At 38.8% G+C, this 19,134-nt stretch overlaps 1 protein-coding gene across 2 annotated transcripts in view; it reads right to left on the bottom strand.

Annotated features, from left to right (window-relative positions):
• pard3ab (par-3 family cell polarity regulator alpha, b) overlaps nucleotides 1–19,134 on the bottom strand; it is an 85,326-nt gene that overhangs the window by 14,026 nt on the left and 52,166 nt on the right. Inside the window, exons 18-22 of one of the 2 annotated variants that reach the window (XM_082173449.1) lie at nucleotides 18,426–18,470; nucleotides 17,307–17,537; nucleotides 16,942–17,161; nucleotides 14,654–14,761; nucleotides 13,604–13,834 (exon numbers count right to left, since the gene is read on the bottom strand). In XM_082173449.1, the coding sequence (XP_082029575.1) occupies nucleotides 13,604–13,834; nucleotides 14,654–14,761; nucleotides 16,942–17,161; nucleotides 17,307–17,537; nucleotides 18,426–18,470 (835 nt within the window). The remainder of the gene's footprint in view (nucleotides 1–13,603; nucleotides 13,835–14,653; nucleotides 14,762–16,941; nucleotides 17,162–17,306; nucleotides 17,538–18,425; nucleotides 18,471–19,134) is intronic. The other variant, XM_082173450.1, reaches the window with a different exon arrangement.

Here is a 19,134-nt window from a genome sequence, read left to right as displayed (position 1 = left end):
TTACAATTCATCCTCACAGCCAGATCTACCTTTCACCCTCTGTCTCATCTAATATTCAGCCTCTCACAGCCTCATCTGACATTCACCCTCTCACAGCCTCACCTATAATTCTTATTCTAACTGTCTCATCTAGTATTCAGCCTCTCTCAGCCCCATTTACAATTCATCATCACAGCCAAATCTACCTTTCACCCTCTCACAGCCTCATCTAGTATTCAGCCTCTCACAGCCTCATCTGACATTCACTCTCTCACAGCCTCATCCAGTATTCATCCTCTCACAGCCAAATCTACCTTTCACCCTCTCACAGTCTCATCTAGCATTCACTCACTCACAGCCTCATCTAGTATTCAGTCTCTCACAGCCTCATCTGACATTCACCCTCTCACAGCCTCACCTATAATTCTTCTTCTAACTGACTCATCTACAATTCACTCTCTCACAGCCTCATCTAGTATTCAGCCTCTCCTGACATTCATCTTCTCATAGCCTCATCTAGCATTCACCCTCTCACAGCATCATCTTGCATTCACCCTCTCACAGCCCCATCTTGCATTCACTCTCTCACAGCCTCATCCAGTATTCATCCTCTAATAGCCAAATCTACCATTCACTCTCTCACAGCCGCATCTAGTATTCAGCCTCTCCTGACATTCACCCTTTAATAGCCTCAACTAGCATTCACCCTCTCACAGCCTCATCTATAATTCTTCTAACAGCCTCATTAAGCATTCACTCTCTCAGTCTCATTTACAAATTACCCTCTTACAGTCTCATCTAGTATTCACCCTCTCACAGCCTCATCTGACATTCATCCTCTTATAACCTTATCTACCATTCACTCTCTCACAGCCTCATCTAGTATCCAGCCTCATCTAACATTCATCCTCTCACAGCTTCATCTAGAATTCACTCTCTCAGTCTCATTTACGAAATGGCCCTCTCACAGCCTCATCTAGCATTTGCCTTCCGCATAAAGTAATATGCAGAGAGGGAGAAGTCTGATTATAATGACTGTTATGATCTGCAGGACTCATTACTAAAATAGCACATCTAGAGGATGCAAAGCCTCTGCGTACAGTCATGCAGCAAAGCTTTTAAAACCACTGATACACAAAAAGATAGATATGAGCAGATAAAAATCTTTCTCTCTTCATAAAAGGAATGAGTGTTCCACCTGAGCATATAATGCAGCATCTAATATCCATATGTATACAGCTTCTGCCTCGTGAAAGAGATTTGGAGACATATGGTCTCCTCACGGGTCATAATTTGTTTTGAGAGTAGTGTGCATGTGATGTGAGGAATTGTGATAACGTCGGTTTTAATGTACTTTAAAAGACCTCCAGTCGCCATTAGAGCATATAAGAATCACTATCGCCGTGGTAACCATGCTTTCCTGCTGAAATGGATAGACCACATTATTTTGGGCAGTTCAGGGCTTGCTATAAGTGCACAAATGGAGTGTCAGAAATGCTGCTGTGCACTCAAACACCTTATTGAGAATATAAACATGAAAGCACAAAACAAAAACATTCACTACGAACAGACAATATATCTATATCTATATCAGGATTGACCAATATTATCATTTTTTATTTTTAATGATGGAGTCTGATTAGGTTGATAGATTAGAAGCTAATATCAAGTCTTGTTTTTGAAACAGTATTTTTGGTCATACTGCCCACCTTCAAACTCTTGTAAAGCTTTTCTGCAAGTCACAGCTGCCTGAAGGGACTGACGGGTCTCTGTTCAATCTCTCTCAATCTCTGAGTGAAACAATATGTGCGGACATTACTGTAGCCACTGATACGCACTTAAACACAAACAGACACAAATCTCAGTGAAGGGTGGGCATGTGTGTATTTGTGCTCACTGGAAATTGAGAACAGGCATAAAGTCCTGCCAGCTTACACTGAGAGGTGACAAAAAAAAAAAAAAAAAAAAAAACAGGCGCCAAGACTGTGGCAAACAATTTCACAATGCAGACCAGCTTACACACACACATATACATGAGGCTTTTGAGGCTCTGCCTGCTTATTTTTATTGTACAAGCAGCTTTCTACACATTCTACAGTATATACTGAAATTGAAATAATATTACTGTTTTATTTTTGATCAAACAAATACATATTAAAATGCACACATCTCAGACTGTTTTTGTAAGTTACTATTTTTTGCCTTTTCCTCCCCTATGTTTAAACATGCAGGCACATGAAGTTGTATTTCAGTACTAACAGCTTCAATTAACCATTGTTAATAACTCTTAGTAATGTTAGAGCTGTCAGGGTTTTAATTGTGTTTCAACACTGTACAGACTCTGAATTAATAAAGAGTTTAATAAAGCTCTTTTTAATAAAGCGTTTAACTCTGCAATTGACTTTCAGAGTCGAGTTACTCCGCTTAAAAGGGATCGACACAGTAGGAAAACGTCTTTAAAGGAGATTGAAGGTTATAGTGAGTATCTGTTTAAATGATGGTGTTGTGTTTATGTCAAATGTGCTGCTAATTTGAAACATACGGGAGCATAAACTCTTCAGGCAGTGTGTGAGGAATGACTCTAGTGGTCCATTGGGCTTCGAGTTTAAGTCACATCAAAGAATGACCTTCACATAAACACTCTCTCTCGTGAACACACACACACACACACACACACACACACACGTACACAGATGGTCGAGGTCCAGAGGTGCTGTTTAGGCTTGTGTGGGATCTGTCTTGTAAATGGCTCAAGAGGCCTTTGCACACTCACACACAGAGTCACAGAGACCTGTGTGTGTGTGTGTGTGGATAAACAGTTATGATTGATTTCAGCACTGTCAGAGTCAGTGAGGTTCATCTCCCACGAGACACTGGTAGCAAAGTGGCAGTCAGACTTCACCTTTGAAGATAGGAGATTGTGTACATATGCCTTTCTGATCTGTTTATTGTGGAAACACTTACAGGATTCACTCACTTTAAAGGGATACTCCACTTTAAAATGAAAATTCTGTCATCATATACTCACCCTCATGTTGTTTCAAACCTGTATGAATTTCTTTCTTTTGCTGAACAGATAGGAAGATATTTAGAAGAATGTCAGTAACCAGACAGTTTCTGGTCTCATTGACTTCCATAGTATATTTTTTTCCTACTATGGAAGTCAATGAGACCAGAAACTGTCTGGTTACTGACATTCTTCTAAATATCTTCCTTTCTGTTCAGCGGAAGAAAGAAATTCATACAGGTTTGAAACAACATGAGGGTGAGTATATGATGACAGAATATTCATTTTAAAGTGGAGTATCCCTTTAAGTCCAACGGAACCTTTTTACAGAATGTGATGACACGTTTACACAGTTATCAACACTTATGAAACAGTTTTTCATAATTTATTTTTTACATTTTTTTTAATATATATACACATTAACAATGCTATACTTATCGTTATCATTGCAATAACAATGCGTTATCTTACATTGGCAGTAAATTACAAAAAACAAAATAACACTGCTGAAAATTTGACATCTCTATTTTATTCTCTCTTTGGGAAAGTCATGGAAATGCCTTTCTGTGGATTTCGTTATTTAGCTATTGGGGAAAGTAGGCAGCAGGGAGAGTCATGGCCTAGTGGTTAGAGAGTCAGACTGGTAACCTGAAGGTTGCAGGTTCGATTCTCAATACCAACAGAAAATGACTGAAGGTGCCCTTGAGCAAGCCACCTAACCCCCAATCGCTCCCCGGGCACCACAGCAAAATGGATGCCCACTGCTCCGGGTGTGTGTGTCCAAGGTTTGCAGTGTGTGTGTGTGTTCACTACTCACTACTCCTAATGTGTGTGCACTAACTTGGATGGGTTAAATGCAGAGGACAAACCCTGAGTATGGGTTACCATAATTGGCCTAAACGTCACCTCTCTCTTTTTCACTTTCACTATTGGAGCAAATAGGCTACAATACATATTCTCTTCAACCCGTGGATTTTTAAAAAACAACCCACGGCAACAGTGTAAAACTTGGCAACAATGACCACAGACAGCAAATATGTGAATATACAGACTATAGACTTTTGGAAACAATCAAAGGAACATATTAAACGGCAGAACAACAACCACAACAAATAGTGTATGAGAAAAACAATTTTTTACAAACCCACAGACACCATTTTTTCACCCACACAGAGACCTCCATACACTTACAAAAATGTACAAAGTCATTTCCATCCACAGTTTCTTAGACACTACTAAGACTGTAATACTTTGTAACATCAGGCAAACACCAAAGTATATGAATATGGTAAATATCCAGCACCGTGATATACATTAAAAATGCCATTTGGTAACTAAAACTGAACCTTAGCACTGCTGTAGCATGTTTCTAGAAGTGTAAAATTCTTTGGCCTACACTTTTTTTGTATGTGTTGAATGCCCATGCGACTGAGAAAGTATAGCGCACCTCTGGTCAACAAGCTGCACCATTTGAGGTATCATTCATGTCAAGGATGCCTTAAAATGTAATATTTAGTATGTGCAATAATAATGATGCAAGAGGCAGCAAAAACGGGAGGGAGGTGGACTGCTTCTAAAAAAACGGACTAGAAAATGTACTTAGGTTTGAAAGAATTCAATGATTATAAAAGAAAATTCCCTTCAGCATGAAAGACTTTCACAGTAGTATAGACTCTTATGGCATCCGGAGGACAATAGGAACTTTTGGAGCAAGAGAGGTGACATTTCCGCAAATATGTCCATCAACGCTTCTTCCTGAATTGTATGAGCGAGACTGAAAAAAAGAGCAGAGAAACTCTAGATGACCTACTTTCACCCTGACTGGAGTAAAGTCATCAGGAAACCAACGGACCATGGAACTATCACATACACAGTGCACAAGGGATACACACACTCTTGAACGTACAAACACATTAGAGTGGACCATACATCCTCTTTTTCCTAGATATGTCTGGATTTGTAAATCGGCTAAATTGTCGAGGTTTTTTTGCATTGTTTGAAGAAAAAAGAAAAAAAAGAAAACTTCCGGAACCAACGCTGCTGAAAAAGGGGGCGGGAACTGTTGAACTATGGGGATCATATAGTGGTTTACATGTGGTTGCCATGGTTACAGAAGTCAATGATGTGAGTGAGGGGTGTGTGGTTTCCATGGTTACCGTCAGGCATAGGTGGGCACATTAGTGTGGTGTGGTTGCCAGGGTTACGGCACTTTGCATTGCGGGTAAAGAGCTTTCATTAATGTGACCAAAAGATAAGGCTAATGGACTGGCGGTTCACGAGCAAGGAGTGTGTGTTTGTGTTTGTGTATGGGAGTGTGGGTGTGTGTGTGTACGAAGCATACTGACTCCTAATAGTATTAATCCTGTGCATTTAAGGGAGTCAGTACTTATTGATTTCTCATTACTTCTGCTAACAGAATCATGTGTGAGATGTGTGTGTGTTAGATCGATAAGACCAGAGTGATTCCCCGTTCTGATCATTAGATCTGCTTAGATCAGTGTCTTGACATAAGAGAGGTTTTACATTCAGAAACATTTTTAATGTCTATGACACAGCCATGTAAACTTTAACATAAGGCCAGTTTAAAAAGTCTAGACACCAAAGTAAGAAAGACAAACAAAGAGACAATGTGAATGCAGGGATATAAGAAAGTATTAAGTGAAAAAGAAAAGTTTTTTTTTTAAAACCTCTATGCTTCCAATCGTCTTCCAAGGCAGCAGGAGACTCAACTAGTGCTGGTTGACTTCAATAGAGTTCAGAGTTAGCATGTTAAAGTAGCAATGAAACGGAAGTAGTGACAGATTTGAGTGTACAGATTACCAAAAAAGAAAAAAGAAAAGGCAGGTACTTGGTTCTAGTCTTGCAGGGGTGAGTTTAGTCAGAAGTTATAACATTAAAAAAAAAAAAAAAAAAAAAACCTTTTGTATGGATGAATCGTTTGCAATAAGATCCATAACATGGATTTATAAAATAGATCTTCATTTCATGCCGACTTTAATGGAATTCTAGGAACTAAAGTTCTTCCACAATGATCTATAAATCTGCAAACTTCAAGACTTTAACTTGAAGTTTGTCTTGACAAACATTCCTTTTTCTTGGTAATTACTTTAATAGGTCACCCTAAAATGAAAATTAAGTCATCATTTACCCACCCTGGTGTTGTTCTACTGCAGTATGCCCTGCTTTCTTTTTCGGACCACAAAAGGAAAAATGTTCTGCTCGCACTCATCCATATACTGTAATGGCAGTGAATAGCGACCAGCATCAAGCTTTAAAAAAAGAAGAAAAATCTACATAGCACACAGAGACATTGTCTGAAATAAATCCATTGTGAACCATGTGAACCATTTCATAAAAAAAAATTCAGAATTGAATGATTTCAATGAGCATTCTGGGATTTCTTCTTGAAGTATATATCTAATGCTGCCTGCAATTTTGGCCCAAATGAGCATAATGGCTAAGTAGGCAGTTCGCTAGGGTTTGGAACAGACATAATGTCTTCACAGGAGAGATTGAGTAGGTGTGTGTGTGTGTGAGTGTGTGATCTGTTGGCATGAATGCTCTAATTGGCTCTCTGTACTTCCTGTAACTCAAGCAGTCAGTCTGTTAGCGGCACCTCACACACTTCACTGTACCTTTCTACATGTCAGTCAGGACATGTGACGGGAACAGACCTACAGAAAAACTCTGTTAACCATCATACACGGGCTGTGGAAACTCCCACTAAGGGCGCCTGAAAAAATCAGCTCATATTTATATCCAAGCCATGATTATGAGTTACGACGTTTGAATATGAACTCATAATGACTCATTCATCTGAGTGACACATTCTACAGCAGCCATTAACAACACAGAGAGTGAGATAATATTTCTAAGCTAATGTCTTATAAACGCACGCATACACGCAGAGCTCACAGCATGACTGAGCATGAGCGTCGACAACAGAACCAATTAAATCTGAACATGTAGCCGTGCGCACAGGGGGACAGTTTTAATGTCACACTGGAGTCACTTCTTCTCTCTGAAAGATGAAGTCGCCTCACACCAGTAAAACTGTCGGCAGCCTAACGTGGTTTAACAAAAACCTCTGACAAATCGCTAACTTATGAGGTGCCATTTCTGTTAGGATGTTACTTAAGATACAGTGACTAATTAAATAGTTTATTAACTAAAAGCTGAAATAAACTCAAATATAAATTAGATGAAAAATTTAGCCTTGGTGTGGGAAGAGTGGGAGAAAGAAAGAGTGCTTTCCATAGATAATACAAATAATAAAAGGTAATTTAATGGGAAAAACATGGAAATAGTTGTTCATTTTTATTCTGTTGTTTTGCTTGGTCAATGTCTTTGAGGGTTTTGGTTCTTTTGCTGTTGTAGGCTGAAGGACCTTTGATAACTGAAATGTGTAGAAGTTTTATGGAACTGTAATGCGGACAAGACTTGCCTGGAACTAATTTAGCTGTGTATTTCCTGAATAATAACTGCACACCTTTTGTTTGCCAACCATAGACTGTAAAAAAAAAGATGGACGACAAGTCTCCATTTTCTTTCACTGTAGAAAAATGAAGCCAAAATATCCCAGAAACAGTCGTTGCCCATTACGTCATTTAGAACCCGAATCTGCTCAGTAGTGATTCTGAAGTGGAGTCGCGGTATCAAGGTCATCCGCAAACACAGCTGTCCATCATGACGTTACACCCCATTTTTATAGCATCAAAGAACTAACTAAATCCAAACTTCTTGGAAAAACAAACACTTAAACATTGGCCAGCGTGATAAGAACGACCTAAAATGACAGAAACCAGTGTAATTGGATTTTTTTTAGTTTGGCTTGCGGCAGACATTAAGACAGCTTACTTAGTTTTGGAACAGAGTCGCTATTCATTCCTTCACATGCTCAAGCCTGGTGTTTTCACGCCAGATGCAAGATCTACTTTACAAACAGTCGCACATGACACCCTAGAACAAGGAGGAGGAGAACAAACCACACGCAAATTTGGTTCTTAAGTGTAGAACGCTAAATACACTGAGAAACTAGCCTACTTGCAGTGGAGCTATATCCTGAAAAAACTGAGGAGTATAAAAAGACAGGGAGAGGAGAAGCACGTTCCCGACAGAAGAACAATGTTCTGTCAGTAAAGTAGGTCATCTTGTTGAGGGGTCAGAGAGAGGGCATCCACTCATTTCAGCGGAACTCTTCAATTCACACACACACACACACACACACACACACACACACACACACGCACAGGCACACAACACAGGCACACGCACGAACACACACAAACACATTTACATACTGATCCTTTCCTATCCTCATTTTCTACTTTCTAATAAAAAGACAAAAGTCAACAAACCCACTCCTATTCTAGTCACACTGCAAAGCATGTCCTGTTTACACCTGGTATTAACATCAGTTTAAAAACACAATTTTGTGTTTGTGTTTTTATTAAAATGATATTTCTGGATATTTAGAGATAATAATTGCCAAGCCAAAAATAGCATGTTGCTACCAGGTGTAAACAGGGCCATAGAAGTCATCTAGCAATTACCTTCTAATAAAAGCTACAGAGACAGTCCCAGAAGCAATTAAGGGCATAGTGGTGATCGAGGAGGTCTGGGATCTCAGTAACTCTGGTTTTTGGGTCACCCTGACTCAGTTCTGAACTTTCGACCTCTATTTGATGTCACATCTCCAGTGATTACAAGTTTAGAAACCGACAGGGAAACCGAGAAGATCTTAAACCATATGCCACATCACACAAAACACACAATCTGATGTCTCAGTGGAACATTCAGCTTTTAACAGATGGTTATTATCTGTTAATGTCTGTTTATTGTAGTGCTCAAGATTGTCGTCTGCATGTGTGGTCCCTTAATTAATAATCACAAGTTATGGAAGATTAAATCCATTAGATAACATTGCAAATACTGGATTTAGCTACATTATGGGAGGCCTGTTTGAGCTCACTAAGTGAAAGAGAAAGATTTCTTCTGTTTGTGTCACTTGTCAATGTTAATCTACGCAATATTTTCATCAATAACAGACACACAAGCTCAGAGACAGAGTTCTGCATGAAAGATGATTCTTTGTTTTGTGTTCCACAAGAGAAAGACAGTCATGAATAAATTATGACAGAATATTCATTTTTGGCTGAATTATTCCTTGAAATGAGCATTCACTGACTAGCCAGAGCGAGAAGGAAAGCGAAGGAGAGAGAATTACTGAGAAAACTTATCTCAGTAATTGTCTCAGAGAAAAAACGAAATGAAAAGGGTAATGTAGCTCTATATTGTGTTGAATGTCTTCTGATCCATTCATCATTAGCGCATGTAAGTTGGCCCAAATGAGAGATGGTTCAACCACCAGCGCTGTTGGGCTTCATTAATGTCACCCCCCTGCTGTTCATTTATAAACATTAAACCACAATCAGACACAAACTCTCAGCGGCTGGGACCACAGACCACCAGCCACTACAAACACACTGACCCCTCAGCGGATCTTTCCAAAACAAACCATGAGTGGAGTGTGTGGAACAGCCGCAGGGTCTGGAATATCAGCTGTGTTATGCTCACAGAAACAATAACTTCCAATATAAACCTAAAGAACGTATATAGCATGTAAAAAAAGTATTTGTGCTCTTCTGTCCTAAGATTTTGATGTGCTATATATAACACTCACAACAGAAAGCTCCCTTTCCCAGTCCTCCCAGAGCAAATTTTCCAAATAAGGCCTGTTTAAAAGTAGTTTCAGCCTATTTCTGCTTCAGAAAATGCATGATAAACCCATTTAGCAAGTTTATCTTTTACTATACAGGATTAAAGCAACATAAAGTGAAAGGCAAACAATCACTTTCTATACAGTAAATCAGAATCTGAGACTTCATTTAGCAAATGCTTTTAAATAAAAGATTACATTTCAAATAAACAGACTTTTCAGAATTCTCTAGAAGTACTACTTATAAACATAAGAATTTGCATTGAATCTAGCTGAATTATAAGCAGGTTACAATTACAGTTTTGGGAATGCAAATTTCTCATCCTCATGCAAATTATGATTCATGACAGTTGTCATCAAGTTTTTACTTAAAAGGGTTTGTCCATAAAGACAATTTTCCAGTTTTGTTATTAAAGGATATACAAAAATACATGTATTTTCTGTATTTTATTCGTATTTTCTGAGTACGGTTGGTTATGCACTACTTGCCTATTGGGTGTGAAACAGGCCTAAGCTGCAAAAACTATTATATCAGAAGTCATTACGATACTGCACTCATTAAGTATATTAACGCCTACTTTTACATACAAGATCTATTAATACTCAACAACTCAGCCCATTCTGTTTAAAGGGATAGTTCACACAAGACTGAAAGTTCTGTCATTATTTACTCACTCGGATGTTGTTCTTAATCTGTATGCCTTTCTGTCTTCTGTAAAACATAAAAGCAGGTATTTTGAGAATATCTGAATTATTTTTTTGTGTGTTGTTTGGTTCTCAACGCTCTTCAAAATATCTTTTGTGTTCCACAGGATTTTTTACAGAACTTTCATTTTTGGGTGAACTATCCCTTTAAAACACTGTGAACTACACTGCACACATGCGGAGGACAGTCAATCAGAAGTCAAGCAAAAGCAAATCAAAAATCTTAAATTTACAGAAGCACAAACAGCTTATTCAAACCTAAAGGTCAGAGGGTATTGTAGACAACAATCAGGTAAAAAAAAAAAAAAAAAAAACTTTACTAACATTTTCCACTCCACTTGAGAGAGAGAAATATGTAGAATATATTGTTTGTAACTGAAATCAATCTATTTAAAAACCCACATAGGTGGTATTTCCTTACAGTGGCACATCTGAATTTCGCTACCTCTCATTGCTCTCCTCTTTACTCATTTATTTCTTTTAATTAGCAGTGGTGTCACACTCTCTTTACCCATCTATAAGCTGTGAGTTTGTTTCTGACGCTTTGGTTTTTCTTAATCCCAGCTTTTTTTTTCCACGCAGCGTGCCAGGGAATGCTGATAATGAGCTTAAACTTGTGTGTGTGTGCATGTGTGTGTGTGTGTGAGTTCTCAGCGTGAATGCTGTGGGATTAGTCAGATGTTTACCCTCTGTGTGCGTTTGGCTGCTTTAATTGGCCTCTGCAACGTTCATTCTTTAAAATTCCCTACAGGGCTCATAGTCAACTCAGCAAGAGTACACAAACACACACACACACACACACACACACACACACACACACACACACACACACACTAAAGATCGGCAGGAGAAGGGAGGAATGTTGATTACACAGGGTGGTGGGAGACCAGAGACATGGACAGCAGCCCCATGGTCATCAGCTCAGAAGTGAACAGCAAGGGCTCAGATATCCTTGCTCATAAAGACAGAGAGAGAAAAAAAACACATAAACTGTGTGTGTGCGCACGTTGTCGCTCTCTGACTCAAATCTAAGAAGTCAATTTAATAAAACCTGAGAGAATCAAATCCCAGCTCAGAGAGGAGGGGTCAGGAGTGGAAATGAATAAGAGAGATTGAGTTTAATTCATTTAAACAGCCCGTCTTACACACACACACACACACACACACACACACAGCGCAAGGCATTCATCCCTCTTATTTTCTCTGATCCTTCCATTAACAATAAAATCCTCAGAGTGATTCAAGAAAGAAAAAAGAAAAAACCATACCAACAGATCACAATAACAGAGATTAAACAGATTACGAGTCGAAGATCACAAACACACGTTCAAACAAAGCCGCATGCAGTCTGGTGGGTGGACAGAGACCCCAGAGAGAGAAATATTTATAATTGAACTCACACCCTCAGACATCAGCCACCGCTCTGATCTCCACACACTCCACATATATATATATATACACATTCAACGGACAAAGAGAGAGAGAGATGCATAGAGAACCTTTTAGTATGCACAAACATCTCCTAAGACTCCTCACCTTGCATCTTAATGCATCATTACACCTCAACTGGACTTGAACTGGGTTGGTTTGTGTGTGTGTATAAGCCCTTTATCAGGCTTCAAAAGTAGTTCTGCTGACTGAACAGATATATTTCTCATTTACGTAAACGTTCTGCACTGATGGACTTAAACCATACTGCAGCTGACAGCCAGAACGCTGCAACGCTCTGATTTCTAGGTCAGATGCTCGGTATATGTGTGTGTGTGTGTGTGTGTGTGTGTGTGTGTACGTGTGTGTCCAGCTAAAGCAGTTACATTGTAAAAATGAGACTATTATAGTTGGATTTCCACTGTGACCTCTTTCACCTCTTTCTCTGGCGTTGTCCTGAGAGTTTAGAAACTAACTGATGCCTCCAGATTGCTCATGTTCCGGACCCAACTGTGCATTTCAATGGTTTACACAATACAAGTTTACTCAAGAAAAAGGACTTGGTCTGAAACTAGCCAAAGTCTCTTCTGTGAAATGTGTGAATGTGTGCGCTTTAGTTTAGGGGAAAATGTGGGGAAAAAACTACTTGCAGGAGTCCTCACTAGAAAAAAAGTTTAATAAATGTATGAAAAATGTTTCAATTAAAATCTAAAATCTAAAAAGTTGTATGCATAATGCTGATGCAAAAAATGAATCAATAAAATAATTAAAGCTGAATGAAAAACAAGAAACATGTTTCTGTACAACCTTATCTAAAATGTCGCACTCATTGTCTCATTCTCAATGTCTATGGATGATGTAGACCGATTAAAATATTTAAATAAAAGATTAATCATAGTTGCTAAAGAAAAACTGTTACAATAGGTTACAGGGATAGATGTTTTTCCTGCTAATTTAATGACACTAAAAATGACTTCATGTTGATGCCAATGTCATCATCTTGCCATTATATGACATAACAGCTTCAATCAGCCTAAATATCCTAAAACATCACATCGGGCATTTCAAGTCTTTTAAGACTGTCACAGCAACAACAACTTGGTTTTAACTAAAATGACCTGACAGTTTGAAAGAAAGCTGATTGGCTGAAACCCAGAAAACAGGAAGCTGTAAGATGACTATATATGCTATACTGTTTGCACACACACACACACACACACACACACACACACACACACACACACACACACACACACACACACACACACACACACACACACACACACACACACACACACACACACACACACACACACACACACACACACACACACACAATGGTCTCTAAAGACCATAAAAGCACACCCACCCACACATTGTGCCCCCTTTAAGATCCCCTTCCCTGTGCAGATTTGTGAGAATAATTCCCACAGTCCCATTTTCTGCATCTCTGCGGAATGACACCCACTTCCTGTTCCCTGAGGGTTCTTACAGGAAGTGGCCTTCCTGTCTCTCTCCGCCTGTGTTTGTTTTAGTCTCAGAAAAAACATGCAACCCTCACACAACCCAAACAAAACGTTCTCACAAACTGGGTTTTATGAAAGCCCTTGAGAATACTTTCAACACTTTATACAACTTAAGGAGATACATCTCAGACAGAGTGTTTAGAATAGCATCTTGACTTCAAAATGGCAGGTTAATTCATTAATAACTCAGGAAGTGGAAGGACTATGATATTTAGAAATGAGTGTCGTTACAGTAAATACCTGTCTGGCGTGGAGGGGTGTCCGTTGCGGCCGTTCTGTTTGTGTGTGTACGGTGAGTCCGGAGGTGTGTGGATCCGATGGTACCCGCCGTGCTCCAGCGAGCTGATGCCGGCGTACGGGGGCTCCTCGGGAGGAAGCGAGGTCAGGGTGGACTGGCTAAAGTCCTGGATCTCGGCATAGTCTCGTTCTCTGGCCTGACGCTGGCGAATCTCTCGCGTTTTAGCCTGGATCCTGCATAACAACATTGAAAAAGCAGTAACAGAACACATATTAAAAATAACAGAAAAACAAACAAGGAATAACAGATAGATCAAGATGAACGAAAAACGAAACTTTATGTTGTTCAGTTTGGTACTAACCTAAACACTCGCCACTTGTTATAATGTTATTTATAAAGTCTTATATTTTGGCATCTTATTTGTTTCTTTTTTATGTCACTGTTTTCTGTGTATATTGATGCTTTGACAACACGCTATGCAAATAAACACAAAAGAAGATATTTTGGAAAATGTCCATTTTTTTGTTCATACAATGAAGATCAGCAGGGTCTCATGTTGTTTTGGACCCCATTGAGAGCTAGTTTCTTCACACAGGACCTAAAAAAAACACCTATATAACCTCCATCAAAAGCAAGATGATGAATGAGCGTACGAGTAGGAGATTAAGAAAGAAATTGAAAGAGTGGTGATATCTCAGCAGGGTCTCACAGGACAGAAGGGAAAACGGGAGGGGGTTCACATGGCATTATTAATAAAACAACATGAACACACACACACCTGCAGGCAAACATACACACAATGAACTTTAAATGACAAACCTATTACACAAACATATAAAAAATATGAAAGTATCATAGTGCTTTAACAAAACACATTGCCAAAACAAACAGGACTCAAACAATCATGAAGGAAGAGGGTTTGAGGAAGTGGGTACGGCTGGCAGGTAAAGTGTCAGGAAATGCCTCTGATTAAAGGCTGATGATGGGGGAGATTAGCTCTGACTGTGTGTGTGCGTGTGTGTGTGTGTGTGTGTGTGTGTGTGTGTGTGCACCTCTCTTGTTCTTGTCTCATTCTGCGCATCTCCTCATCCGATACATGAGTTTCCTCTGGCTTCCACTTTGCACCATCCAAACGCTCGTCCTTACGGTACTTCCCAAACCTTGAAAACACACAAACACATTTCAGGTTGATGAAACGGTTTCAACAACAATTAAAAAGCTAAATAACAGTGCATCTTAATAAGAAAAAAAAAAAAAAAATTTTTGGAAGCTGCATTCAAACGCTACTTGGCTCAAAAATACTGAGTATTCAACAAAAATACCCCTTCAATTTTAATGGGCACTTCTCCTTAAAATAAAAGCTCTTAAACCTGTCTGCTCTATTTAAACCGACATTAAAGCTCTTAAACCATCTATTCTAATTCATTTAACAAACTAATCACTGTTTTGCAACTCTGCATAGCTTTTCTGCAAATCTTTGCTTTATCAAGCATATAGATTCATTATTATTCCGCTGACATGTGCATGTGAGCCGACTGAGGTGTGTGTGAGAAAGCTGAAAGGAGTTTTTCAATACGTTTGTATGCGTATGAGTTCTGATATTCGGCAGAGCTCATTAATATGTAGAGCGCTCATTAATATGTAGCAGGCAGCTTTGGCTCAGTGAGGCAGATGACAGCCATTAAAACACTCCACTGCCCCAGAAGCAGTCTAAAATATCAGACTTTTCAAAAATGATTTATCTATTGCTGACAGATTCAAAAACCTTCAAATGAGCTGCGTTCTTGCTCTCTCTCCCCTCTAGTCTTCTCGTATCTCTCTAAATAACTTCATGGAAACTCAAACTTTTCCTCTGTGTGTTAGATTTGACTGTCCATTCTGCCTAGAGCTCAGGAACATACCGTCACTCCACAGAGCACACAAACTCACAGCCCATCAATATAAATCATTATACATATTCTTTTTATTAATAGTACAGGTAATCTAGTTAGATGCATTGCGGTTGACCGTCTATATATACAACTGTTCAAAAGTTTGGGGTCAGTAATTTTTTTTAAAGAAATGTATTATTTTATTAGGCAAAGATGCATTAAAGTGATTTGTAATGCACCAAATCAGCATGTTATAATGATTTCTGAAGGATCATGTGACACTGAATACTGGAGTAATGATGCTGAAAATTCAGCTTCGCCATCACAGGAATGAATTAGTATTTAGTAATTTGGTATTTATTTAATTAGAAAGCACCTTTCAGGCTACACAGTAACTCCAAAGTGCTGTACATTACAAATAATACAAACAAAAGAATAAATACAATAAAGAAGACATCAGAACACCCACCAATAAAACACCCATTAATGTATTAAAATGTAAAAGAGAACAGGTATGACTTTAGAAGGCACTTAAAAGGTATTTAAAGATGGGGGGGGGATCTAAACACAAAGGGCAGGTTGTTCCATAATCTTGGGCCAGCGACAGAGAAAGTGCGATCACCCTTCAATTTAAGACACACTCGGGGAATACTTGTTTTTTGTTGTTGTTTTTTTACAATTACATTTTTAAATATATTCAAAGAGAAAACTGTTGTTTTAAATTGTAATAATATTTCACAATATTACTGTTTTTACTAGGTTATGTTATCACATAAATGTGGCCTTGAGCACAAGGGACTTCTTTCAAAAACAAAAAATTCTTACCGACCAAGTGATGTAAACACTGAAAATACTCAAATATTGTATGAAATTTTTGAATTTTTCCATTAGATATTTTCCATCAACAGTTTTCAGTAATAAAAAAACAAACAAAAAAAACAACAACAACATTTCTCTTGATTTTCATGCATTCTGGGACTACATAAACTGAAACAGACATTTAATGTTTTGACTAAAACAAAGTATTTAGTTTGCTAAGGCAACTGCAGCGCATATCTAGAAACCAGGATATTAAAAAATGTAAAGAAACTGTGCTATTTTAAAGACCCTAGCAACCACCTAGCATAGCTCCAGAAACTAGACGACCCTTGCAACAACATAGCAACAATGGCCCTGCAAATATCCACCTAAGAAATGTGTTGGCAAGATTTGTATGTGCAAACACCAGTCATTTCTTAACTCACTTCTTTCACTAGTTTTGTGTTTTCTGCCTATTGTTGGCAAAGTCTTTGAGTCGGAACATGGTTGCGTCGGTGGGAGGCTCACTAGTCTTTTTATTCTATTGTTGGAATTTGAGCTAATTAAGGACATGAAGAAAAAGTGCTCTGGGCTGATCTGCGCTCTTATCATCATTATTCTTAGTCTCTTTTATCTGACACAAAACACTGCTCAGATCTGCTTTTAATTACCTGAACATCTCTCCAAGGCCCTTGAGCATTCCTTTTTTTGTTTTACTCTTCTCTTTCTCTGGCTTCTTTTTGTCCTTCCCCCCTTTTTCTTTCTTCTTGTCGTTTTGAGGCGGGTTGCCATTGATCAGCTGTTGCTCGGTGACGGGAAGCGGAGTGAGATCAGCTACCGTGGAAACCGAATCCCGCCCTGACCGAGAGCTTCCTTCTGTGTCCTCATCCACTACAGGAAGAAAAAGGGAGGATAAATGCTATTATCAGTCGCAAAAATAAATAAAAAATCAACATCAATTAATCAAATTGGCAGCCGTTATCACTACATCTGCTGAATTTGTGTGTGTGTTTAAACCAATCAGGAGCAGCCGTACATGTGTCCATGCACTCCTCTTCATCTCCATTGGCTGCTGGCTTGTCGTACGATTTGTCGATTGCGGCTCGGAAGCTCTCGTTGCAGCCCCGCCCCCGTATGATGCGTGGCCGCGGCCGGTGAAAAGGCATGTCGCCGTTGAGAGTTACCTCGGCGACAGCCGTCTGTAAACTTTCCAGAGAGCTGGACTTCTTTAGGCCAAGAGATGGGCCAACGTCATGCGAGGAAGAGCCTGAGGAAGAGTTTGTTAGTTAAACCACAAAGTACAATCGAGCAGTTAGCATACAGTCTGTCCGCACAAATCTCAACCATAACCCAGATAAAAGTTTATTAAAGAGTGTGTGTGTGTGTGTGTGTGTGCTTCTATTGTATGTAGTCAGCCATGGAAGCAAAGGTGTGTTTCTGTATTAAGTGATGAAGATAAATGAATGTAAATGGAGGACAGGAAAGATTGCATGAATTTATCTTCATCACACAGCACAGCCTTACTGAAGCGTGTCAGAGCTCCCCTGCTATTTTAAATATAATACAGCTGTGTGTTTGTAATACTGCAATATTAAGATCAAATAAATTTTCAGAACAAAATGCTTTACAATAAAACTAAAAACTGTTGTGCAGGGCAATAATATATGTAAAGAATATATATAAAATTAACTAAAAGTTTGGGATCAGTATATATTTTTTTTTTATATTAATGGTTTTATTCAGCAAGGATGCATTAAATTGATAAAAAAATGACAGTAAAGACATTGATAACGTTACAAAAGATTTCTAGATTAGTAAAAGCTTCCACAAAAATATTAAGCAGCATTGTCTGCAATATTGATATAAATGTTTCTTGAGCAGCAAAGGAGCATATTAGAATGATTCCTGAAGGATCATGTGACACTTAAGACTGGAGTAATGATGCTGAAAATACAGATTTGACATCACAAAAGTGTGAATTTACATTGAATTTAGTGTGAATGCTGTAACCTGTTTATATAAGTGCTAAAATAAACATGTTGTGACAAACAGGCCTAGGAAAATAATCAGTGATGAAACACTGAAGAAGAACAGGCAGGGATGTAACAATCATGTAGTGTGGAAAAGAAGTGAGTGTGTAAGTGGTCATGCTTACCTGGGTAGTTCTCTGTGCATTGTGTGAGGTTAATCTCATCAGCCACTGTGTGAGGGGCACACATACATACACATACATTCACAGGATGGTTAGTTTGACCATTCAACATGCAGCAAGCAACCAGGCAATTAATACCATCAACAAATCAGACGACAGAAACAATCAGTCAGTACTCATTAACAAAACCGTTTGTTTCCATAGTGATTCTGCTGAGTCAGAATTACCCCTTTTCTACTGAGATGGTGCCGATGTCCAAACTGACTTCATTCCACAAGTTTCCACCAAAGAAAAGGTGGGGTTTTTTGGTGAGAAAAACATACTTCGTATTTGTCTTCTTTAACCTGCTGATATTAAAAGCAGGAATCACTGACATAATGGACCGAAAACATAATGTCATTGTAACAAAGTTACAAACAACTCAATCTAGATAGCTTAAAAAAAAAAAAATGTAGTTCAGCTCTAGAGTCATTGGAAACACTGAATGGTTTCTCAGAGAAGACTGCAGAACCCTTGTCTGAGCCCTGGCACCAGCTCCATTTCAGTGGTAAAGTGGTAAGTGAGGAACATCCAGCAGAATTGGATCAGTGGAAACAGTGTTCAGATTAGAAAGCACATGCACAAGGGAGACCAATGCAGACTTAGTGACGGTAGATGGTGAATGGTGATGCTCAGAATGAGAGACATTCTGAGAAGTGCTCCTATTGGAGGA

The sequence above is a fragment of the Leuciscus leuciscus genome (genome assembly GCF_965113295.1).
Source record: "Leuciscus leuciscus genome assembly, chromosome: 6".
NCBI classification, from domain to species: domain Eukaryota; kingdom Metazoa; phylum Chordata; class Actinopteri; order Cypriniformes; family Leuciscidae; genus Leuciscus; species Leuciscus leuciscus.
The sequence above is the reverse complement of the archived record's forward strand: the minus strand, read 5'-3'. Positions and strand labels throughout refer to the sequence as shown.